Source organism: Anopheles maculipalpis, chromosome 2RL, assembly GCF_943734695.1.
Source record: "Anopheles maculipalpis chromosome 2RL, idAnoMacuDA_375_x, whole genome shotgun sequence".
In the NCBI taxonomy this organism is placed as follows: Eukaryota; Metazoa; Arthropoda; class Insecta; order Diptera; family Culicidae; genus Anopheles; species Anopheles maculipalpis.
In genome coordinates, this window is record NC_064871.1 from 46,953,089 (window position 1) to 46,976,641 (window position 23,553).

The 23,553-nt window shown below is 46.8% G+C and overlaps 6 protein-coding genes across 7 annotated transcripts in view; 3 read left to right on the forward strand and 3 right to left on the reverse strand.

The window, feature by feature from the left end:
- The window catches only part of LOC126559183 (uncharacterized), a 456,771-nt gene that overhangs the window by 158,955 nt on the left and 274,263 nt on the right, over nt 1–23,553 (reverse strand). The window lies entirely within an intron of this gene.
- LOC126559512 (NADH dehydrogenase [ubiquinone] 1 alpha subcomplex subunit 7-like) overlaps nt 1–23,553 on the forward strand; it is a 387,608-nt gene that overhangs the window by 69,596 nt on the left and 294,459 nt on the right. Inside the window, exon 5 of one of the 2 annotated variants that reach the window (XM_050215681.1) lies at nt 20,201–20,213. The exons of the other annotated variant lie outside the window; for it this stretch is intronic. The gene's annotated coding sequence lies outside the window, so the exon portion shown is untranslated. Of the gene's footprint in view, nt 1–20,200; nt 20,214–23,553 lie in introns of those variants that run through there. 2 annotated transcript variants of the gene reach the window in all.
- LOC126567191 (WASH complex subunit 4) lies at nt 162–6,183 on the forward strand. The gene is made up of 8 exons (XM_050223421.1): nt 162–183; nt 251–822; nt 895–1,392; nt 1,458–2,015; nt 2,552–3,499; nt 3,579–3,867; nt 5,388–5,831; nt 5,904–6,183. Exons 1-8 carry the CDS (start codon nt 162–164, stop codon nt 6,179–6,181), a joined length of 3,609 nt encoding a protein of 1,202 aa, XP_050079378.1. The 3' UTR covers nt 6,182–6,183.
- On the reverse strand, nt 6,396–6,974 carry LOC126559252 (protein SREK1IP1). Its single transcript, XM_050215381.1, has 2 exons — nt 6,870–6,974; nt 6,396–6,794 (listed from the first exon to the last, which is right to left on the reverse strand). Exons 1-2 carry the CDS (start codon nt 6,972–6,974, stop codon nt 6,396–6,398), a joined length of 504 nt encoding a protein of 167 aa, XP_050071338.1.
- Nucleotides 7,412–8,045, forward strand: LOC126559433 (NADH dehydrogenase [ubiquinone] 1 alpha subcomplex subunit 6). The gene is made up of 2 exons (XM_050215589.1): nt 7,412–7,642; nt 7,793–8,045. Exons 1-2 carry the CDS (start codon nt 7,513–7,515, stop codon nt 8,035–8,037), a joined length of 375 nt encoding a protein of 124 aa, XP_050071546.1. The 5' UTR covers nt 7,412–7,512; the 3' UTR covers nt 8,038–8,045.
- LOC126556777 (serine-rich adhesin for platelets) lies at nt 10,904–19,756 on the reverse strand. The gene is made up of 3 exons (XM_050212263.1): nt 19,685–19,756; nt 19,536–19,654; nt 10,904–14,632 (listed from the first exon to the last, which is right to left on the reverse strand). Exons 2-3 carry the CDS (start codon nt 19,572–19,574, stop codon nt 10,964–10,966), a joined length of 3,708 nt encoding a protein of 1,235 aa, XP_050068220.1. The 5' UTR covers nt 19,575–19,654; nt 19,685–19,756; the 3' UTR covers nt 10,904–10,963.

Sequence of the window (23,553 nt, forward strand, 5' to 3'; positions counted from 1 at the left end):
TGACAGTTTGAAATTTGTCATAAATCTGACAACCACAAAAGATAACAAAACAACAACAGTGTACACAAATGAACCTGATTCATCAATTATCGCTGCTGGACCAAATGCGGATGATACTTTTTTTGATTTTCTGTTCAATTCTTAGGTAGAAAACAGTCGCAATGGAAACCCATATATCGGCAAGTAAGTGTGCGTTACGTTTACACAGTATTGTTTTATGGCAACAACCACCACCTGTTTTCTATCGCAGATCATCTTTACGCGACGCAGATCAAGGAGTACGGTAATTTCCTGAAGAATTACGACCAAAAGCTAGCACAGCTGCATCTTCCCACGCTTTCCGATGGACCAGTGCTGAGCGTTGTGCGGCTACACTATGCGTGTGATAATGAGGAACTCTCAATCGCTCGCATGATAGCGAGCAACAGTATCGTTGGTGGGAAAGCCAACAGCTCCACCGCTCCCGGGCCTAACAGTAGCAACATGCCGCTAAACAAAATTCTATCCACCTTCGCACAGCTATGCTGTGAGATAGATTGTTTGGAGCAGGAGGGTCGTACGTTGGTGCGCCAAATCTACGAACGTACCGAATCGTTCCGCAGCGCCGAACGAACGGCACAACATCCGCCCGTACTATGGATAGCGGATAATATCGATCTAATGGGAACGGTTCAGCGCCAGTACGAGCGATTGCGCGATGTCGGTGTACTGCTATTGCGTCAAATCGGTGCATTTTTCAACGAGGAAGCTTCCTACGGGCGGGGAAAGCGAACGAAAAAGAATGGACTGGATGGAAAGGGTCCACCGTCGCTGGAAGTGGACGTAAGTGTTGTATTGCCACCGGATGTGATCCTGTAAGCAAATCATAACTCAATTCTTCTCGCTGTCTTTTAGTACCTCTTCGACTACATAGGTAAACTGCTACGGAACGCACTCGAGCTGGATCACATTCTATGGAAAACGTTCCTCAAATCGCACTGGCGTTCGTTCGCCCAAAAGTTACGTCAGCTGAGAAAAATAACTCGCACACAGAAGGAAACATATCACGATCTGCTAGCCGTGTGTCAAACGTTCGGTTTCTGGATCGGTGATGAAAAAACGCCGGACATTACGGGAGTCAAGCGACTGCTCGAGGCACTGTACAAGGTGAAAACACACTTCGATCCCGCCTGCGCCGGGGAAGCATTTAGCGATCGGTTTATGAAGTTTCTGAAACGTAAACTAACGTCCCTTGCGTCGACCACGGTTCGACCCCCAACGACAGCAAATGGGATCGATTTGGCCTTCGCAAACGATGTGATCGGGGTGAATGCGTTGCTCAACTTTGCGCTCTACCTTTTTCTGCCCATCGAGCAACGTATGCTCAAGAATCTGTTCGAGCTTAATCTCAAGGTAAATTGGCCGGCCGCCGGAAAATGTGGTAGCATAATTTAGTAATATGATCCCTTACTTTTCAGTTTCCCCTGATTCCGTTGGAAAACAATTACGCCTGGCTGCCGGACGAATTCGTACAGGAGCACGGTCATAAGCTGTTGCGGGATTATGATGCTAGCGCTGCTCCCATCTCGGTCAGTACGCCACTTTCGACTTGCTTCGATTATCAGAAGGCACGTGATAATTATCTGAACACGATCGAAAAATCAGTCACTCATGCCATGCTTTGTCAGCATGCGGCCAGCTGGTTGGTGGAAGCACATGCTCAGCTTCGCAATCGGCCCCCGACACCGGGAGCTGCTCAGGAGGGTAGTAATTTTACGCTCGAAAATCTTCGCATCAAATGTGGCCTGCTGCTGGAGGGTATACGATTAGTGCGCGAAATGGAGTATGTGCTGGGAACGCTGTACGGTCTGTACGGTCGCTGCGCTACGGAACGGACGGACAAGCTGATACAGTATCGACGGATGGTGGTGGAATATTTGCTCTCATCGTCGTGTCGATCGGTCACTGTGCCTTGCTTGCAGTTCATCGTGCAGCATCAGCAGCATAAAATTTATACCATCATCAATAATGCCAAGGTAAGAAATTTATTCACAACCTGCTTTGACGTGTAAATTCTGGATATGCCAAATTTTCAGTCCCTTTTTACCAGTTTCTCAGGCATTTTTGAATCTGCCCCACTGTATTTTCGATGTTTTACAGGTATCATTAAATACTGCTCAAAGATTTCTGACGATTCCTAAAAAAAGATTGGTGTTTTTTGTGTACCACCAACCAATATTGGAAATGTTTTTGTAGAATACTTCCTGGATGTGATTATACGCATTAGATTGAATTATCTGTTCTAATAGTTTTTAGTTTTGTTTCATAGTCATGCTCACAACTAGTGAGTCAGTTCCTCCGATTGCTCATCAGCTTTTATACGAAAATAAAGAGAAAAATCAGTAGTGAAAACCCAAATTATATTTGGACGTGCCAAAAAATTGCGGGACAAGAACAAAAGTATATGGGAATGCGGCAAACAACCATAGCAAAGTCTCAAAATCTGTTGGGATATCCTGTAATCCTGTAAAGCTTGTCAATCAATAATCTCCTTTCCCTCTTTTCTGAACAGAAAAAAATTCTACGCGAAGCGAAGGAATCGAAATCGACCGCCGGCGGTTCACTGTGGCTGGAAAAGCTGTCCACAATAGATGTGCTGGAAAAATGCCTTCACGGTCCAGCCACACCCAATCGCGTTGGCTTAGCACGACTAACGATTGCTCTGTGTCACGGTAATTCACCCAGTTCCGGCACGCCACTCCTGCCCCTTACGGACGATGCTTACCGTCGGGTGGAATCGTTACTGAATCGACTCGCTACCTTCATCGAGTGGGAAGACGAATGTAACCGTACCGATGTGGCCAACAAGTATAACAAACTGCTCGGCGCTTCTGTCCAACAGCAGACCCTCTCGGCCAGTGTCGTTCCGATGAGCAATCGTATCGAAGCCTTCATACGGTGGGATTTCCATGGCAAGTGGCACCAGATAGAACCGTTCGATCCATTCCGGGATGGTGTGGCGGGTGACGCAATGGCTGGAGAACAGAACCACACGCAAAAGCTGGTATTTGCCTTTCTGCGCACCAGAATCACACAGGAAGCGAATGGCAACTGGCTCTGTACCCGGCACTCGGTGGCTCAGCATTTGAGCGATGTGTTTTATACGCTCTCGACCATCTCACCGTCCGAGTGGCGTATCTATCGAGAGATGCGTGCCATTGTGGACCGGAAGTACGGTATCAGCTTGGTGGAGGATCAGCTACCGCGAACAACGGCCGAAGATAGACGGGGGCCGCGCGGCCACGGGCAGGACGACGATGTGCTGGCGCTAATGGAAGACTTTGAAACGTTCATCGGCTCTTATGGGTATGATCTGCATGGTCAGCTGTTTATCGAACGTCAGCAGGCAACGGGCACAGGTGGCGGCAGTGGTGGGCCCAGCGGTGTAGTAAATGTCGTTAAAATCGAACACATTGCCAACTCTATCAAGCGACATGGTCCGGGAATTATAAGCACAGTGGTAAGATATCAATAACGTGACCTATAGGCACTTTTCAATGGAAGTAGAATTTTAAGTGCAATTTTATGCTTTTTTCCAGGTGAATTATGCATTCCAGTTTTTGCGCCAAAAACTGTTCACCTTTTCGCATTTCTTGTACGACGAGCAGATCCACTCCCGCTTAGCTGCCGATGCGAAAAAGTTGACCGCTGAAAATAACGTTTCTACTGGTAGTGCTGGTAGTGCTACTGCCTCGTCGGGAGGAGCTAGTACAACCGGTTACACGTACGAGCGGGCACTTGCCTTTAATAGGCGTATTCGAAATCTTGGCCTTTCGGACGATGGTGAAACGTACGTTGATTTGTTCCGCAAATTGATCTGCCAAATAGGTAAGTGGAATGGGGAGGGGGGGGGGGGTACTGTTTCCGACGTAAAGGGTTTATCAGATCATATAACAGGCGTCCGGATCGCTTTTTGTTTTGAATTTAAGGAGGAGATCTTCACAGAGTCCCATGGGACCAGTGCTAGATTTTTACCGACTATAAGCTCATAGAGCTTTTTTCTTAGAAATTACCAACAAGGATACGGAATTCGAAATGAGTGGTATGTACGATTTTTGCTATGCGTAACTCGTTACGGCATCGCGCTGTGACAGCTTGTTGAATCATCGAAAAGCAAATGGGACTCTTCCAGCATTCAATAGCGATCTACTGCCTGTCGCTGTAGTATGGTCTTTCATGAAGGTCATGTTCACTACAGTATTAAGCCGAGATCTCGCATTAATGGCATGGATCTCTCCCAGTAGGCAATAATGTTTGCGACTGACACCGCTTCTCTCATCCTGCGATGGGTTCATGCGACGTCACGCGGCGATTAATTTAAGGCACTTGAACATCACATTATGTGTGACTCGAGGCAGTATGCCTCCTGAATAATTACATGCGCTCAAGGTTGAACTTTGCAAGAAACTGTGTCCAATTGTCAACTGCATTTTGATAATGTTGCCTTCTCCAAAATGATAAGATGTCTAAGATGCCACTTTTGGGATGAGTTGGCAAAATGAAAGGGTCACTGCTGAAATGTGATTTCTCTTTCGGGCGATCTTGCTGTTCTATAATTACAGTCAGTGCATCTGTATTGTGTCACATAGGCGGAAGAATAAACTAAAAAGGTGGAAGAACAAAGTAGGAACTTAATAGCGTATAATGATTACAATACAGTTACTCAGCATGCGATGGATGTGATACGCAGCTTAGGTTGTCATCGAGGATAATGCGGAGGTACTTCAAGGGATCTTGGTCTGCTCAATAGCATTCTGGATCGAACAAATAGTGGACTCTTCAAGCGTGAGCAAAAAGTCGTCCACGAATCCTACTACCGTTACACCGTTAGGAAGCTTCGATCGAAGTATGTCACAGTACAGCGTCTGACTGTCTTAAAGCATTGCAAAATTCGATGAAACGATCCGGACGAGTTTCGATACTCGGTTCTGCGTTGAGAAGACCGGTGCAGCTTATTGCCTTTGCTACCGGATCTTCTCACTAGTCTATACCACGATATACTTGTAGCAGCGGTCGACCATTGAGCCCAAAATGGGCCTCTAGCGACCCGTTAAACATCAAAGCTGGCAAGGCTATATTCCTAGCGCAGGTCCTTAATCTATTCAGGAATCAAAATAATACCGTTTTGCAATATTTCGCCTTTCGGCGTCTTTTGGATGTTGGATCATTAAGTACCCGTTTTCTCAGGGTCTTCATAGACCCTTGGCTCCTATTATCTATTCTTATTTTTTTGTGACTGTTCAGAGCCACAAAGCTTCATCTTACAAAAAACGATCATCAGTTTTACTTGGGCACTACATCCTAATTTCGACTCTGCTAATTACTACTCTTTATTATTGTTTCTCCAGGTAACGCAATGGCCTTCGTACGGATGCTTCATGCTGGCGCGCTTCACGAATGTACCGGTGCTGCAGAATTCGTCTCAAATCCACCAATGCCAGCTGAGGAAGAAACGGAAATGGATTCGCACCAAAACCGTTCACAAGTAAAACAATCGGTCCAGGTCTGGAAACGGGACATGGCGACCGTTCGCACCAGTTGGCGCTTAGAGAACGAATTTTTCCGCTTACTCCTTAATGCGTTCGATGGATTTCGCCGCCGACGGACCAACCATCCAGCGAACGAAGAAACCAGTTCACCCACGGACAGTTTTGCACATTTGGAACTGTTTTATCTGATCATCCCACCGCTCACGATCAGTTACGTGGAGGCGATGCTAAAGGCAAAGGAAACGATCGCCAAAAAAGATCGTCACGGAACGTTTCTACCAACGGACGATGGTTTCGTTATGGGTAAGGCACCGATGGCATCAAGTGTGACACAGTTTGAATGTTGTACCTTACTAACTAATCTTCCTCCAACAGGACTATCCTACCTGCTGACGCTGCTCAACCAAACAGCCGCCTTCAATTCGTTGCACTGGTTTAAGGAGGTGCACACGAAATATGCACGGGAAATGGCAAAACTCAATCAACAGACCGCTGGCGGTGGTACAAATCCACTGCAGAGTGCTTCGACGGAACCGGCAGACGAAAAAATGCTACCGACGGTATCGCTTACTCGTAAACGATTGAATGCGATGCAGCACGAATTCGATCAACTGCAGTATAATCTGTCTAGTTCGAAGATTTTCTTTAAATAGATTAACCATAAATCCATCATGTTATAAACATTCCTCTATTACGTTTCGCTTCTATATGAACGATTATCTTATTTAGCCAATGTGCAATATACAAATACGTTTAATAAACTTAAACAGTTTAAGTCTATATGGGTTTAAGAAGGTTTATTTAAAAAAAGGAATTAGCTCCTATTCTTTTGTGGTAAGAATACGTACCTTAAGCTCAAATGCACTCCTAACTATCCGTGCTGCTATCGTGGCCCCTGCTTCGCTTATGGCTGTGCTTACCCTTTTTGGACTTTTTGCGCTTCTTCGTGAGCTTTTTCTTGTACTTTTTACTCCTTTTCTTGCGTGCGCTGCTACCACTATCCGAATCGCTTTCGTCGGAACTACAACTCGAGCTGTTCGAGGACCGCGATCGGGACCGTTTCCTGTGTTTGCGCTTCTTCCTCTCCTTCCGTGCTTCCTTCGCCCTCCGAGCACGTTCCTTGCGTTCCGCCTTTTCTGCCTTCCGTCTTTCCTCTTCCTCTTCCTGCTTGCGAAGCTCCTGCAGCGGGGTGAGATAGTTTTGTTCCGGCGATTCACTCCCCGGACGCTGCTGGCTTGGCACCACCGCGTGACTTTGTGGATCAACCTGTTTTGTTGAGTGAGCGACAACGGTAAGGATAACACGGTTGTTTACACGGTTGTTTGTACTTGCTGTCCATACCGTAAGGTAGTTTCGGCACTGATACGTTAGATGACCTGGGAAGCCGCACTTCTTGCAGGCAGCACGAACATTTTCCTTTTGCGATAGACCCGTTAGATATTCCATGGTTTAATTTTTTGCTGTCGAATGTGCGCTGATTAACTTTTGTTACATTATACTACACTATCAGTACAATTACACAGTATATTTAAAGTGATTTTTTGTTGCGTTGCTGAGCGCGGTAGTATGATTGGTTTGTTTACTTATTTGTTTGTTGGTTGCAAAGCCGCATTTGACAGCAGCAATTCGCGTGAAGCCTAATAAATGTTTCTCATTAGCTGGAGTTCTACATAAGAATCGCTTGTTCTATAATTTTTATCAAATGAAGCTCAACAAAATTATGCCACAAATAAATAAAGTGTCATTATTAATAAATCAGATAAAATATTGACCATTATTGTAAACCAGTGATAGCAATAGCTATCTTTGCTGACCGTTTCGTTTTGTTAAAAACTGCCCCCTCATTGACAGCTGACGGGCAAGAAGAAGAAGAAGAGAAAAACAACACAACTGTCACAACATTCGATTGCACAGGATCCGTCTTTCAGCTCGAGCTCCAAGTTTTTCCCATCGTCCTCTCCGGATTTTTACCGATAGCTTGAGAATGGCTAGCCGCGAAGCCGTACGCCGGACGGTCCAATCCGTGCGACCCATCCTATCAGTGGACCGCGAGGAAGCACGCAAACGTGTGCTCAACCTCTACAAAGCATGGTATCGTCAAATTCCGTACATTGGTAAGTAGCGAGCCTGGACGGTGGCGTTGCGTGTTATGTCATAGGAAATGCCCCGCTACACTAACGATATCGATCCGATGGCAAGGGTTTGTTATTGTTATTGTTATCAGAAGTTGGTGAATCGTAACTTATGAGTTTTTTGCATTGCAGTGATGGACTACGACATCCCGAAATCGGTGGAGCAGTGCCGGGAAAAGCTGCGCGAAGAGTTCCTCAAGCATAAGAACGTCACCGACATTCGCGTGATCGATATGCTCGTCATCAAGGGCCAGATGGAGTTGAAGGAGTCGGTCGAGATCTGGAAGCAGAAGGGACACATTATGCGCTACTGGAAGGAAAGCCAGGAACCGAAACCAACGGACTTCCTGTCTAAATTTTTGTCCGGTCAAAATTAAGTGCGCCGCGTTGGGGCGACGAACGCGTCTGCACTCGGGATAGTGGATAGGAAGCACGTCAGTTGGGTGTAAATAAAGGATTTAAAAACAAAACCACACTCACCCGTCGTAGTGGAAACATGTAACGATTTAAAGGTAATTAAACAGTGGGATTAAGAGCCTAATGATTTTAAGTCTCTTTAAACTAATCAAAAAGTAGATTTTTTGTATTTCTGCTTAATAAGCAAGGATGCTTGTTCTGGGACACACAAAGGGTTTGAGAAAACTAAGCTACGATCGAGTCTGTCGGTTGATGATCGAAGAACTGTTGATAAAATGTTCAAAGTAATTGTAGAGCTAAATTGCTACACAATAAATAATTTTATCAATTCAGCTATTCTTTTTCGCCACTGCAACCTCGTGAGGTCTTAGTCTTCACGACTTTACTTCCATAAATTATCCAAAGTTGGACCGTGAAGTCTACGGAGGAGAAGTATTTGCAAAAGGGATTTGATATAAGCGACCTCAAGTTAATAATCTCCAAGAAGGCACCCTCTGCCGACATGCCGCCGAGTCGACAGTGCCAGTCAGCCAGTTTTATCCTTATCTTGATTAAAGACTATTTGTCCACCTAAAAGGCTCAAGAAACTGTCTTAAACTTTAGCATAAAACCAGAAAAAATCCTCTTGTCAAACGATGGGGAAAGGTTGGACAGAAGGAGACTGGATGGCGTGTCAGGAGAAAGTATGGAATTTTAGTTAATTTTTTTTTCGGAACAAATTTTAAATGATAATAATGTAAAAAGCAGTTGAACAAAAACCAAGAGAAAAAAAGGTTTACTCATTTGCTTTTATTTTATTCATCACGCTTTCGAAATCCGGAGCTATGTTGTACCCTCTGAAAGAGTCATGCTAGTGCTACAACATGTTGCTCCTCATTACCAAAAGCTTGGCAAAGCTTCACTCATTCTGAAACTCCGACAGAGGGTGCGTCGCTCAATCCATCTGAGCGCCCTCTAGTGGCCGGGCACAGATGCTTGGCCTGCCTTGATTTTAAACTATTTTGGCCGTAGAGCAGCCGAAGCGCGTAGTAGAAGCAATCCAAACCCCAGTATTTCAAAATTTTAAATTATTTTCGGATCACTTTAGTCAAACATAGAAGATACGCAACACTGTTTCAATTTAAATATTTGCAGTATTTTGTCTGATTTATTACTCGTCTCTTCGCGTCGTTTGTTCTTTTTTCTGAATTAATTTTTTGTTCCTTTTGCTAGGCTTTATCACCGACCCCGCGGCACCGCCCGCCTTTCGTGCAATGGCGGCTGAACAAAGGAGCAGCATCACTGCCATGATTTGTTTTTGTTTGTCGCTGTCTTGCTGAATTTGTGTTTGCTGTTCTGTTGTTTTCCTCTGCTTTTCATTAAATGCTAGTTGGGCGATGCTTCCCTTTTTGCATCCTGCTACAATGCTATATTTACACCTTAACTTGTTAGCTTTTTTGTGTTTGTGTGTATATATATAAGTATATACGGTCTATGTATATATATCTATATCGATTTATGTATATTTATAGATCAATAAATTACTCTTTTTTGTTCTTTCCGCTTAATCGAAACTTGAACTCTACTACAACTAGATGAAGATTATACACCCAACTCTAAGGAGGATTTCTTCCGCATTATTAAAACACGCATTATTGCAAGTCCCGCTCTTTTTGCCAAGAGGTTTTCTCCTACCGAGTTTGGGGTACAACAATTTTAGCTCCTCCTTGCCACACCAACATCAAATGTTCAAACATCAAAATCCGTTTCTGCTGCTGCTGCTGCTTGCTCTCTGCTCTTACTAGTTTAAATTGTCCCGTGTTTTTTTTTTCTTTTTGCGTATCCTACACGTACTACTCACTACAATGTATACAACATATATAATATTTAATCTCGCTCTTCATTTCCCCCGTTTTCGTCCATTTGTTTTGTTTAATACATCACTTCGATTGTTTTCGATTTTGAATTACTTGCTTACTACTGTGTTTGTCCGAAACGAACCTTTTTTTATTTTTGTTTGTGCTTTTGAATGATTTAAAGTTCAGCTTTCGTATTAAAACAAACCAAAATAAAAGAGGCAACAAGGGTTTACAATAACGGCCGCCATTTAATATTATCTCCGTTCGCCCACAATTGACACATTTTTTTCTGGTCTTGCACATTTCGTCTTAAGTTAGCCACGAATTCCACTTAGTGCCTGCAACTCCAAAACATATGGGTGGAATTTTAGAGTTCCGCTAGTTGAAAGGAGGAAACAAACAAAAACAGTTGGAAAACTGTAAAGACTAGAATAGAGTAGAATCGGTAATAATGTGAAGAAAAGTGCATGTTCTCCTTCGACAGGCTACACGGACCGCAGACTTTGAGGAATTGACAGCGCAGTTAGACCGGCGCAACAACAAAAAAAAACCCACCCTCAGGAACCTTACGGATTTTACTATTAGGATGATTGTAAATTGCGGCTGTGGATGGATGGTGACAGCTATGGCACAATCATTTTTAACACCAAAAATACTGTTTTTCCTTTACGCGTGGGGACTGTCGTACCAGCTAGTGACAGCCGTTGCTAATCAAACCAATGCAACGCTTACTAAGATCACTGTTCTGTCAAAATCAAATTGTTTTGCGCACCTGATATTGTATTTATAATAGCAGTATTGATTGGGGAACGACAGCGTTTTTTCAAATCCCTAACGGTGGAGGCGAAGCCGAACTGTGTACTCGTCCTAAACAACAACAAAAAACCCCTATCCACTAGCAGCTATAAGGAACCATTGACTCGCATACTAACACACGCAAGCACGCATTGCACAGCCATCTTCGATCACCGCAGTCTTACACTCAGCGTGCCGATCCACGCCGATGCACGGTGGTGTTGGTGGTGGTGGTCGTGGTACCCGTTCAATACTAACTCCCGACCATGATGTGCGTCGTGAACGAGTCCATCTCATTGTCCCCACACACAACCTTGCTCGGACCCTCGAGCATTGGACCCTTCAGCCCGAGCACATCCACATGATCGCCCGTATTGAACGAACCGATCTTGTAGCAGCCCGGAAACATATCGTACAGCTCGTGCGTTGTGCCGAGATCCATGTCCAGGTACGCAAACTCCCAGCAGCTTGATCCACCGATCGAACTACTGCTGCCGGTTGAGCCGTGCTGAAGAAAGTGGCTGCTGTGTTGATGCTGTTGATGGTGCTGCTGCTGCTGATGATGATGATGGTGGTGGTGGTGATGGTGGTAGTGTTGCAGAGCGGAGGCACAGGAAGAGAGCAGTGGGGATGAGGCCGCACTGCTGCTGGTAAGCGTCGTCAGATGGCTGATGTCGGACCGTGCACTACTATTACTGCTCGTAAGCGTTGTCAGCGAGGTTAGGGTAGTCGTCGAGCTGGGTGAGATCGATCGTTCGTGATCGTCACTACCTGCTTCGGCTGCCGTTGCCGATGGTGCCGCCGGCACGGTCGGATCATCTACGACATCATCTTCCGGTGTCGCTACCTCCATGTCAACGTCCGTGTCCACTTCCTGGCACTTTCCCGGCGAGGAGGAGGAACCATTTGTACTGTTGCCACTGGTGCTAGAGCTGCTACTACTACTGCTGCTGCTGCCATTATTGCTGCTGGTACTCGAACTAGAGCCATTCCCCGACAACTCACCCGAGCTGCCATCTAGACCATCGACCCCAGCACCACCACCATTCGGTCCAGATCCATTAGAATTACTCCCTGTCCCGATACCATCACTCCCGGATGCTTCGGAAGCGTCGGAACTCACCGTGCCACCGGTGATGCCTTCCTCCTGCGATGGCACGGATGTGGCAACAGTTGAGACAGAAGAGGACGGTAAGGAACTTCCGCCACTCTCATCACAGCTAGTAGCATCGACGATCACATCGACGACGTTCGAGGATGACGGTGCACTATTACTACCGCTACTACTGCTACTACTGCTACTGCTCGTGCCATCGTCATCTACCACCACTGGTACGGGTCCGGTAGGGGACGTTACGAACAGGTCGCTTCCATTCAGCGGATCCAGCGCCGATTGGGACGACAAGCTAAGCACCGATCCCCAATTGATTGGACCGTTCGCATCCGTCTCGAGGTGATGGTGATGATGGTGCAGTATCTGCTGCTCATCCTGCTGATGGTGATGGTGGTGATGATGGCTGTGGATGGCTGTTAGCTGCTCGTAGGTACTGGAAGTGCTGCTGCTGCTGCTTGTACTGCTGGTATTACTGCTAATATCACTACTACTGGTACTATTACCGCTAGCGGCGCTGTTATTACTACTGCTGCTGACGGTTGTGGTGCCAATATCACCTTCACTGTCACCACTATTGCTGCCACTGTTGCTACTGTTAGGGGAGAGTTCGATGGTGGTGTTGCTGCTCGAACCGTTGGTCACGGGGAATGGAGTAGCCCGTCCCGATTGAGGATCCTTCAATGGGTGTTGTGGATGACCACCGTTCGCGCTGCTCAGATGCGGTGACATCGGATGTAACTGATGCTGTAGATGCAGGTGTTGATGTTGCTGCTGTTGCTGATGCAACTGTTGCTGCATTTGCTGTTGTTGCTGCTGCTGGTGTTGCTGTGACTGGGGATGGGGATGATGGTGATGATGCTGGAGGTGGTGATGATGATGCAGCGGGTGTAACATGTGTTGTTGCGAGTGTTGCTGCTGATCGTACGGCGATAGTTGCATCGTTATCGTGGAAGGATCACCGTATCCTACGCCACCAGGACCACCACCTGGCGTTGAGGGTCGATTGGCGGGATTCGGCGCTCCGAGCCGATTGCCAAAGTAATCGCCAGGCCCAGCTGTACCCGTGGTAGTGGTTGCTGGAGGTAGTGGTGGTGGTGGTGGCGGAGGTGGCAGCGGAGAAAGATGATGATGCATGCTAGCATGTTGCTGTTGTTGTTGTTGCTGCTGCTGCTGTTGTTGCTGCTGTAGATGGTAATGATGTTGCTGGTGTTGCTGGAAATGTTGCTGCTGCTGTTGATGGTGTTGACTGAATTCCTTATTCTCATTGTCAATCTCTCGCTCGATCGATTTCAGCGTGTTGCAGATCAACACCGACCGGTACAGCGACTGATCCGAGGCTTGCCGGAATCGGGCCAGCTTGAACATGGATAGGTTCATCATCTTCAGGCGACGCTCCTTGTAGCACTGCTTGTTACTACACGACATGTTGCGCCCATCACAGCAACGTTTCAGATGATGTGGTCTCGCACCCGGCATAACTCCAGGTGCACCGAAAGGACTCTGCTGCTGCTGCTGCTGTTGCTGTTGCTGTTGCTGCTGCTGTTGTTGGGCTGCTCCCAGCGGTATGGCAGGATTCATAGGACCCGGGGAACCACCCGCACCTACTCCAGCCGCAGCTGCCGCATTACTACTATAATTAGCCGAACCGAGCTCAAAGTAGCTTTTACCATTCTCCGCACAGCGGATCGTTTGCTGTGAGGTGGGCGCTTCGTAAGGCGGCGAGTAGTAACCGTGCTGAGCCCAACCGTACCCCCGATTGGCGTACTGCTGCGCACCATTGTTTGCTGCACCGGTACGCGCACAGTTTTGGTACGGTTCGGGGAAGTAGCCCGGTTTCGGGTAGGCCGGACTTGCGTATCCTGATCCAGCGATGGATGCCACCGTAGTGCCCCGGTTTGGTGAACAGGGATAACGCATCGACGAATAGCCCGGCAGGATCGTCTCGTCGTCATCGAAATCATCCTCGAAATCATCATCATCATCGTCTAGATCGTCCGCTACGAGGAGTGTGGTGGCTAGTGTCGACCGGGTACTGTCGGACGCACTGCCCCACGCCTCACCAGGGACGGCAACTGCCTGCAGCTTACTGATGCTGTCCACAATCGGCTCACAGTTCCAGGCACTTTCGCCCGGTACGGCCACGGCTTCCAGTTTGGCGATTGCATTCTCCTCCGGTTCGGGTGGTAATGGAGCGGTCAGCAGGATCGGTGCCGTTGGGCTCTGGATCGTCGGGGAAGCGGTAATGAAGGGACTACTGACCGTGATACTGCTATTGCTGCTGCTGGTTGTGCTAGTGCTACTGCAAACGTTGCTTAAGCTACTGCTAATCTCGGTTGCCGTCGTGGCGCTAGTAGTTGTACTAATGCTGCTGCTATTACAGCTTTCATCTGCCTTCTCGACAGTTGCTGGGGCGGTAGACACCACCGGAGGGGATGGCAGTTCTTGTTGAGCATTGTCCTGCTGCTGGTGCAAGTCGTCATCGTATCGAGGACTCTTGCACGCTTTAATACCATCGTTCGCTTCTTGTTCGGAACTTTCCAGTCGCTGCTGCTGTTCCGGTTGGACCGGGGACATTTCCGGGGACGTTTCTTGCTGAACCACCACATCGACGATCATGTCACTGTCGGTGGACTGAGGGACCGATGTTGTGCTGGTGGAAATTTCATCGTATTTGCGCTTGTTGCCACACAGCGTCGTACTGCTGTTGGTGCTGTTAGTCGTGGTAGTAATGGGAGTGTTGACAGGCATACTAATGACAGCCGTGGCCGTGGTTGCTTCCGTATCTTGACCCATTTTTAGTGTTGAATGCTGCAGAAAAGATTGAAGCAGAAAAGAGGGATACGGTTATTGAAAGTGACTACAATCAAAAGTGTATAAAAGATGTAATAACATTTCTCCTACTGGAGTTCCTACTGGACTAATTCTTATCTGTCAAACGTAAAACCTTCTAGCAGGAATTAAGGATCAAGTGTGCTTTGAAAACAATAAATGAGCTAAAACTAAAACAAAATATTTTAATTAAGTAGGCTCTGCTGAATCCAAAAATCAAACGTCAAATTACCACAACTGCATAAAAACACACAGACAACATAACTCAATCAATCAATGAAATCCAACCATCAAACATGAATGAAATGCGTCCGTGAACGATCAATCGAACAAAACAAAAGTTGAATGAATGGCGAATTTCACCCTCACCAAAAACGTGCAATAATCACATAAATTAACCCTAAGGGGCCGCGATAAACGATCATAAAAATCATATGATTTGGCCCACTGTTTACAGCCGACCGCTTCTTATCCCGAAACGGAAAAGGGATGGTCGGAGGAAGAAGACACATGCACCCGGGTGTTTTTCCCCCTTTCTTACGTTGGGACGACTCTTCTTTTCGACTACCCCGCCATATGTATGTATCAATAATTGTTGGTCGTTTTTTTGCGTGTGGTTTGTTTTGTTTTCGTTTGGCATAATGCGACTCCACAAGGGCCGCTTGCTCGGTCGGCCGGGGTCATATTTCGCTAATTGGACGATTGGAAACAATTCGCAAAACGATGTTTATGGACCATTTTCAACAGGTAGCAAATGAAGACGTGGGCTGGTGATTCATTGATGAAAGCTGATTGAGGACTCGATCTTTAGCATACGACAGTACAAGAGTTGGAATCCCATTCCGGTATCAGTGAGTCTAGTAAGCTATCAGATGGCCGACATGACCTTACGGGGCGCCATGCAGCGCCAAGAAGAAACAGAATTACATTAACGAGACTTTGAGTCGTAAAGAATTCTTTCAAAATGAAGTTACGAAGTTAAAATAGTATTCCCCAAAAACTAGTTTAGCAACTCCCCAACATAAAAATGTTACGGAAACCAAAAAGCTTTGGATGAGAAATGGAAGCCCTAGTCGTTGTCCTTCTCATCGACGTCTGGGGCTTGACTTTCTTGTACCCGTTTGATCAATCACACACACACACCCACACACTGTCTAATAACATAGAGAAAACGTACAAAGTGTTGCTTTTTAGTAAAATAGTAGTTTTAACCTTCCCAGAGCAGCAAAAGAAAAAGCAAACCTTCAAACACTCGCACACGATTAGAATACCGGTACCCTGTAGGTAAAAGTTTCGGTTCTTCTAACAGACCTATGGCCATCCCGGTTTCTGACAGCACGGCAAGAGTCACGCGATCTTACGCACGCCATCGTGCAACGACCACAAGACTACAGGGCAACCGCGACATAACTCCGATTTCTATTGGGTGTTGGGCGAAACAAAACAAGAAATGTATATAAATACATCCACAACATAATTCCACTTCCAACTTTAAAAATATATATGTATAAAAAAGCGTGTCCGCGGGGTTTCCCGATAAAAATAGACGAAAATTCAAACTTGTGTGTTCGTTCTCTTGAGATGACGTATGTGTACTGTGCAGAAGCTTCAGCGTTTGCTTTCTTAATATCGCAAGAAGATCCAACTTTTTACTTTGCGAGGAGCAAGTGCATGCAATCTCCCAGGACCTTTTGGAGAATGAAGCTGGCAAGCTCTAAGGACCCTCTTTCCCATCATCACCAAGACACTCTTTCTAAACTCCAGTTGTTCGGAAAATTATAGCGCCCTACATAAGAACCCCAAAAGAGACCCTATGCCAGAGCACGCAGCTCAGGGTTTTTTTTTTTTTTGTTTGAAAACGGTTTTTTCACACGACCATCACGATTGTTGTTTTCCATCGGATTGTGGGGAGCCCGCGTCGGGGTCCGTTGCGTGACCTGTTTAGGTGTGTGTTTTTTTCTCTCTGTGTGTTGCTTCGCTCTTCCTTTCCTTTTGGTTCGAAAATAAAGCAGGCACAAGATTGCGTGTCGGGCACGGTCGACGGACAAAAGAAGCGTACGTTCCGAGACCAAGACGACGACGACGGCGGCGGCGAGCGCCAACGTCCACATGGCGAGGTCATCGAGCCAGTTCTTCTTTCACCTATACCCGGTGTCGGGGGTCGCTGGCGTCGTACGCGAATGGCGTCGCCAAAATTCTTTCCACGATTCCTCCCACGCACACGAAGAGGAGGGGGAAGAGGTCTTCGTCATCCTTTTTTTTTTTCTGGTCACAAAAAAAGACCTCACCAATCAAAAACATTTAAACGGTTTTAGGAGCAGTGAAGCAACCTTGTTCTCCAAACCTGGGCAGAGAAGAGCTCAGTTGTCAAAAAGAGTCAATCAAATGTTATAAAAATTACTATCGAGAACTGGGAATGCCAACTTTGGACCACCATAACTAGACGAAGTGCTTCAACTTTCTTCGCGCGCAAACTAGTGACGATCATCGGTGTTTTTGGCACATGGAGCAAACCTCTGGCCTCGCATACTGTTTATCTTTTGGGTAACGGTGCCGAAAACAGTGATCGCGATCGCGGGTGGGATAATTTTATCTTCTGCCACCCACCAACCCCAAAATCTGTAGAGTGAGAATGGTTGCGTTGTTTGGCGCTTCGGCGCACAACAAAGCGTCCGACGACGATCGGACGTACGAATTCTTGCGCAGTCGCGGTTTGGCTGGCGGGATCTTCAGGAGAACGCGCGCACGACTAAAAATGGATAAAAATGAGTTCCCATATTCCTCATGTCCACAGACAGCCGGAGTTCGCGGCGGGTGTGGCGATGATGATAATGATAAGAATTGCTCAGGGATGTTGGATATTCTCCGACAAGGAAGTGTTATGTTTGATGACGAAAATTCCTCGGACAGGCCCGTCTCCAGCAACGGGAAAGAAAATTTTCAAGTCTCTCTCTCCTCGTCTATTGAGTTTGGGGTTGCACTTTCTGCTTTCTTTTCCAACCGAATAAAAATATAAAAAAACGATGGAAAAACATGGTCACACAATGGTGAAAGACGCGCGCACGCCCGAGATCGGGTGAGATCGCGATCGAGCACGCGAGAAGGAGAGCCACCGCCCACCCCTTTCTCTTCTTTCAACCCACTTCACCCACCGCCTTCCCTCCTGTTACGCATAGCACCCCATCCTCGTGATGGTGTATCACAACGGCAGCAGCGTTGCCATAGCAACCTGACGGTAGAGAAAAGATTATTAAACTCTGCTCGCGAGGGAAGAAAAGTAGTTAACGGTTTTTCTTCACTTGAGCTTTATTTTCTCATACACTCCAGGGTAGGGCACCCCTTGACTGATCGTGCTCTCTCTCTCTCTCTCTATTTCTCTTTCTACCTTCTTTTCATGTACGCTTTTGAATCGCTCTCTCCTTTCGTCTTTTCTTTCGTCGGCGATCGCTTCGGTTGCTATAGTTTCCAATAAGCGAGCTTTCTTGGCTTCATGGCTCGCTCATTTTCCCATCATCAACCAAAAAAAAAAAACACCCTATCCCCCCATCCGGATGAAATGTATGCAGAGAGAGGGGGATATGATGTGATGCGAAGGGATCCCTCCACACGATCGTTGCCTTTTCTTCATTGGTAACAGTTCATCCACATCACCCCCCTTTTTCCACCCTCCTCCTTCTTCTTGTTTCCCACCCTGCTTGCACGGTAAAACAGTGGAATGGAAAATAGCGCAAAAAGCAAGCAGCGCCGTGAAAAGAAGGTGTACGAAAAGGCAGCCCTGGATAAAGCAAAGACGAGACAGAACAGCAGTGAGAGAGAAGGAGCGAAAGAGAGAGAGAGAGAGAGAGAGAGAGAGTGGGCATTTATGTAAGAAGGCAGAGAAACAGAAAGAGAGACGTAAAGCAATATCGCGTCGCGTCGCGCAAGATATTGCGAGGCCGTTTCTTCAGCGCCCCAGCGGTTTGTCTTGTCGGTTGGTGGAGTTCTCTTGAAATTAACTTTTGATGAAGGCTCGCAGTTTTTGTTGTTGTTTTGTTCACATTTTCCCAATGCGATCATGCTCCCCCCTTCAAACCACACATACACACACATACAAAAGGGAGATAGGCTCCATCAATGGCTGGCGTGAGGTTTAGCGAGACCGTAATGAACATCAAGCACAAAAAAAACAACAAAACAACCGACCAAAGGACTGGATACGCGGGAGAGAAGGGTGTGTTGGGTTGCGTATTGGGTGGACGACAGTGATGATGATGATGACGAGTTTATGGATTGCAGATTGCAACGTTGGTGTCGTTTGTGACTCGTTGCGCGGTAAAACCCCGAGGCTGAAGAGGCATGATAATGAGGGATTCTAGCGCACTTGCAACCACATTGATTCTCACGCGTTTTCTAAATCATGCAATACACATGTGCGTTCGCGAGGGTGAATCCTTTTGAGGACACCTGACGAGGTGGTTCTGCCTAAGCTAACGGCGAGTTTTCGACACCGATTGCCTTAGACTTCGATCGCTCTAACGTCACCTGTTTTCAGCGGGTGAATTGAGCTTTCACACATATTTAAATCAATCATTTAATGCACTTTCCTCATAGCTGCACTCGGTACATTCAGTCACATACAGTCGATTCGAATAAAATTGCCTCAATAAATGATCCCATTTTCCAGCTCTTGAACCATATAATTCGCACTCTCCTCATCACCAATAACAAAAAATAGACAAAAGGATGCACCAATGCGCTTCCTTCTGCATCAACACAAAAACACAACCCTAACAAACGCAATGCAGCGCAACACAAACGCACACAAACATCCGCGATAAGATGCATTGTATTGTAAGTCACACCCATGTGGCTGCAGCATATATTGCGGGATCAAAACACTTACAGCATAACCGCCGCCGAGTGGATGTTCTATGATGCACATTGAGCCGAAGGACAGTTTCCGCCGATGGTGGCAGGCTGGTGGCAGTCGCAGGATAACAGAATTGCACACGTCGTCAAACACGGCGTTAGAAAGGTGTCGTCGTCGGTGGTGGCGATGCACCGACAGTAAGACACCGGCACGGCAATCACACCTAAACTGCACATTCAGAAGTTTCGTACACGATGCACACCATTAGATTTACACCGGGATAAGTTAAGGCGAGAAATGCACAACACAACACAGCATTCACTTTTGCACGATTGCCCATAAACTCGAACGAAAGAAGCGTGGAAACTTAAAAGCCAAAAAACTCTTCCAAACACTTTTTCACAAATGTTTCACATAAATTCCTTGTTTTTTCTTTAGCTTCCTCTAAGATTGTTGCCACTGTAAACGGTATTTTTTTTCCACACGCTTGTAGAGGCTGGTTTATACAGCAACGATTGCACCCAGTTTGAGATAAAAGCGCGCGCGTACGAAATTCGAACCCAAGCAAACGTACGTACGCGCCGTGGTTCGTGTTAGCGCGTTGAAAAATTGTACGTGCGTACCGTAGGAACGCCGGCGAGGTAAAACTTGCCGAAGCGCGTTCAAAACTTCCAGGAAGCGCCGTACACCGTCGCGAGCACCGAACAGTGGTGCGAGAGCGAAATGCACGTTTACGCTCTCGGATTGGTACGACCAAAAAAAATGCAACGCGTGCGAGAGAGGGAGAGAGCGTATACGAATCGCTGACAACAAAAGGAACGCACTCGTCGCACGTCCAAGGCACAGCCAAGCGGCAGTATCGCAAACACATACAACCAAGCTTACCGAGCGGATACGTCAAACAGGCTTTTCGTTGCTGCAGTATTGCGAGAGCTGTCATTCGAAGGAAGGAAAAAAAAACCCACAAAAAGGACGACGATAAAGAAGGCGACGATGCATCAAGCATTCCAACCAACGAGGAAAAAGGGAAATATACGGCCGGAAAGGCAACCTTTCTCCGGGGTTGGCTTCTAATCCTCCTTTGGGACAGGCAAAACGAAGGCAGGCTGAAGGATCGAAACGATCGAAGGCAAAAGAAACCGCCTCACATAGAACAGCGCTCCAGTGATCGCCCAGTGAGTGGGATAGAGGAAAAAGGTGGATTTTTTTTTGAAAATAAACACGTTTTTCCTGGTGGCCCTTGCAAGGGTGTGTGTGTGTGTGCGGGTGTGCAGTACATGCAAAGGATCATCAACGGGTCCTAGTCCGTATCCCTCTACACGCATATCCTTGAAGGTACGTACAGGTAACCAGAGGGCGAAAGATAGACGAGCGTCCTAGGCATTTGATTTGCCGTGCCGTGCCTGTAGGACGAGATTCCTTCCTTCCAAGTCACGTCATGGTGGCAGGTAAACGCAACGGAGGACCCGTATTCGGACGTTAGTGTGCGTTTGTACCAAATATATGTTGGACCAAATTTTGTTTATATCCGTAACCGTCGCCGTCAGCATGGTTTGATGATTCGTAGTGGGAAGAAAGTTGGCCAAAACTCCCGCCAACGGTGTCGGTGTTTCTTATCGGCGTTTGAAGAACAACGACATGGGCGCACCTGACAAGTCTAGCAGCCTGTTTCGTGAGCAGCAATTGCGCAAATGGTATACCGTGCATCCTCTTCCTTTTATGCGATACTTCCGAGTCTTGATCCTTGTTTTGAGGATCCGAGATGATGAACGTAGGTGATTTATTCCCATTCTTTTGTGCGCTGCCACGTTCAAGTACTTTGCGTTCATTGTTTGTTTTTATTTTATTGTTTTGATTGTAGTTTGGCATTATAATTGTTTGGAGAGCGATCTAGAAACACCTCCAAATGGCGATTTGATAAACATATTTGTATGAAAGGTCCCGAAGTTATGCTCTTTACATGTTGCCAAAATAGGACTTTTATAATTTTGGCTCATCCTCATAAACAACTTTAATCCTAGATGTAACTCCAAACGACTAGTAAAGCATCCATTGGAAAACAGCTCATCACTAGGTAATCAAACTAATGCAACTAGATGTCTGTAAAATAGTGCACCGATTTGACGTCTACGATGGTGCATATTTTGCCCGCCAAAATCCTTTTTGCTTGTAGAAACGGGCGGTCCAACCACCCATCACCCCATCAAGGGGCTACTTTGCAAAGAAAGCATTCCTTATATTCTCTAAAACCCACCTCCTTTATCCCAGCTCTTGTCTTGTGTCTCGGCTAAGCACTGGGATGCACACGTACGCGTATCCAACCCAACTCACCCCCAAAGGAAGTGGCGGAAGGAATCGAAACAACAACACCAACAAAAAAACGACCCTCTACCCGCCGAAAAGGTTGCGTATTTTTGGGTGTTTTTTTATTGCCAATGGGAGACATCATCTACTTTTGTGAGCTTAGAATCCGAAGAGGGTGTGCGAGGGTGGTGTGTTTTGGTGAAGTAAGCATACCAAATGAAAAAAAAAAGAATACGCAACGGATAAACAACAAAACATGGACAGAAATATGAGGCAAACTAAATTCGCTGGCTAGGACGAAAAAGATGTGCACGCGCGGGATACGGGGACACGAAGGCCACCCGACGGCGGCGACGATCTAGACCACGTGCAGAAAGAAGGGTGTGCATATCGGGGGTTTTGCAGGGTGTCCGATCTGAATTGGACAGAGTGAGGCAAAGTCAGGCGTCCGATGGATGAAGAAGCAGGCAAAGTTTTGTGTATGTGTGGATGTTTTATATTCCGGTTTGGTGCTTCGAACGCTTCGTTTCGGGCAATTCCACCGCCCCACCTTGACAGGTTGTGCCGTGCTTCATGCAACATCCCTCGCATCCTTCGCAGGCACACCCCAGCTCAGGCAGCCCCAACAACTTAGTATGCGCCATTCTGTCCAATATGAGTTCCTTTGGTACCGTCTAGTGTGCCACATCGCTCTCGAAACACTTTTGGACCATTTTCCATCCAGATCCACTAACACACACACACACACACACACGCATGCATATCTCATGGGGCTTTCAGAGGTTTCGAGTTTTTCTTCCCAGTCGTCGGGGCTCGGGAACGGATTCGAAAGGCATCATATACGATCCACCCCATACATACCCTCGTATGTGGGTAGACGAAACAGTGTGTGCATTGTTGATACCAACTACCCACTATTGCTCCGCTTGGGAGCGCCGAGGATTCGAATCCGACACCGAGGAAAACATTCCAATCCTCAGCGGAAGGACGCATCCAAACAGCCTGTGTGCGAATGAGAGAAAGAGCGAGAAAGAGAGAGAGAGAGAGAGAGACAGCAACCGAGCATGTGTCACCGTACGCGCGGGTGAACGCAACCAGGACGGAGCGATGCGGGATGAGTTTTGAAGCTACAAAAACCCATCACCCTTAACGAGGACGAACGTACCGACGGGAGAAGGAACGAAAGATAACCTAACCCCCGGCCTGCAGCACATCCTGTTCCTACTTCTTCGTTCCCATCGCATCCACGTTTACTCGACTAGAAAACAACCCCAAAAATAATGCGAACCAAGCAAAGGGGAAAAAAATCTCACTCTCTCCATCCCTTTCAAACGCACAAACTCGTGATGTTCGCTGGCTCTCCCTTTAGCTTGCATACGAACCCAAAACCACCAGGGCGCAAGAGAAGCACGGCGCAACACAAACGGACGAGGGTTCAAAAAGGAAGAGCGATTTGACAGCAGCACGCAAGCGAACCATCCAAGTAGGCATCTGTCAAAAAAAACCTACCATACCATTCGATGCGAGGGAGATGGAAAGCTCGTGTGAGCGAGATAGGTTGCGAAGGTAACAAAAAAAAAAACCTCAACCACATTGCTTACCCTCTCGCTTTACCGTATAGTAATGATTGGGGTCTTATGTCCTGCTCACCCATCGTTGTTGCTTTGCTATCTCGATTAACAGGGCTCTGAGCAAGCAGCAACTGAAGCGCTTTCGAAGCTAAAACGCTCGCACGGTCGTCGACTAC

Coding starts and splice junctions, on each gene's coding strand:
- LOC126556777 (XM_050212263.1), bottom strand. CDS start 19,574: ATGTGCATCATAGAACATCCACTCGGCGGCGGTTATGCT. Junction 14,633..19,535: donor CACTCGGCGGCGGTTATGCT/GTAAGTGTTTTG, acceptor TCTTTTCTGCAG/CATTCAACACTAAAAATGGG.
- LOC126559433 (XM_050215589.1), top strand. CDS start 7,513: ATGGCTAGCCGCGAAGCCGTACGCCGGACGGTCCAATCCGTGCGACCC. Junction 7,643..7,792: donor TCGTCAAATTCCGTACATTG/GTAAGTAGCGAG, acceptor TTTGCATTGCAG/TGATGGACTACGACATCCCG.
- LOC126567191 (XM_050223421.1), top strand. CDS start 162: ATGGAAACCCATATATCGGCAA. Junction 1,393..1,457: donor TGTTCGAGCTTAATCTCAAG/GTAAATTGGCCG, acceptor CTTACTTTTCAG/TTTCCCCTGATTCCGTTGGA. Junction 2,016..2,551: donor CCATCATCAATAATGCCAAG/GTAAGAAATTTA, acceptor TTTTCTGAACAG/AAAAAAATTCTACGCGAAGC.
- LOC126559252 (XM_050215381.1), bottom strand. CDS start 6,974: ATGGAATATCTAACGGGTCTATCGCAAAAGGAAAATGTTCGTGCTGCC. Junction 6,795..6,869: donor AGTGCCGAAACTACCTTACG/GTATGGACAGCA, acceptor TCAACAAAACAG/GTTGATCCACAAAGTCACGC.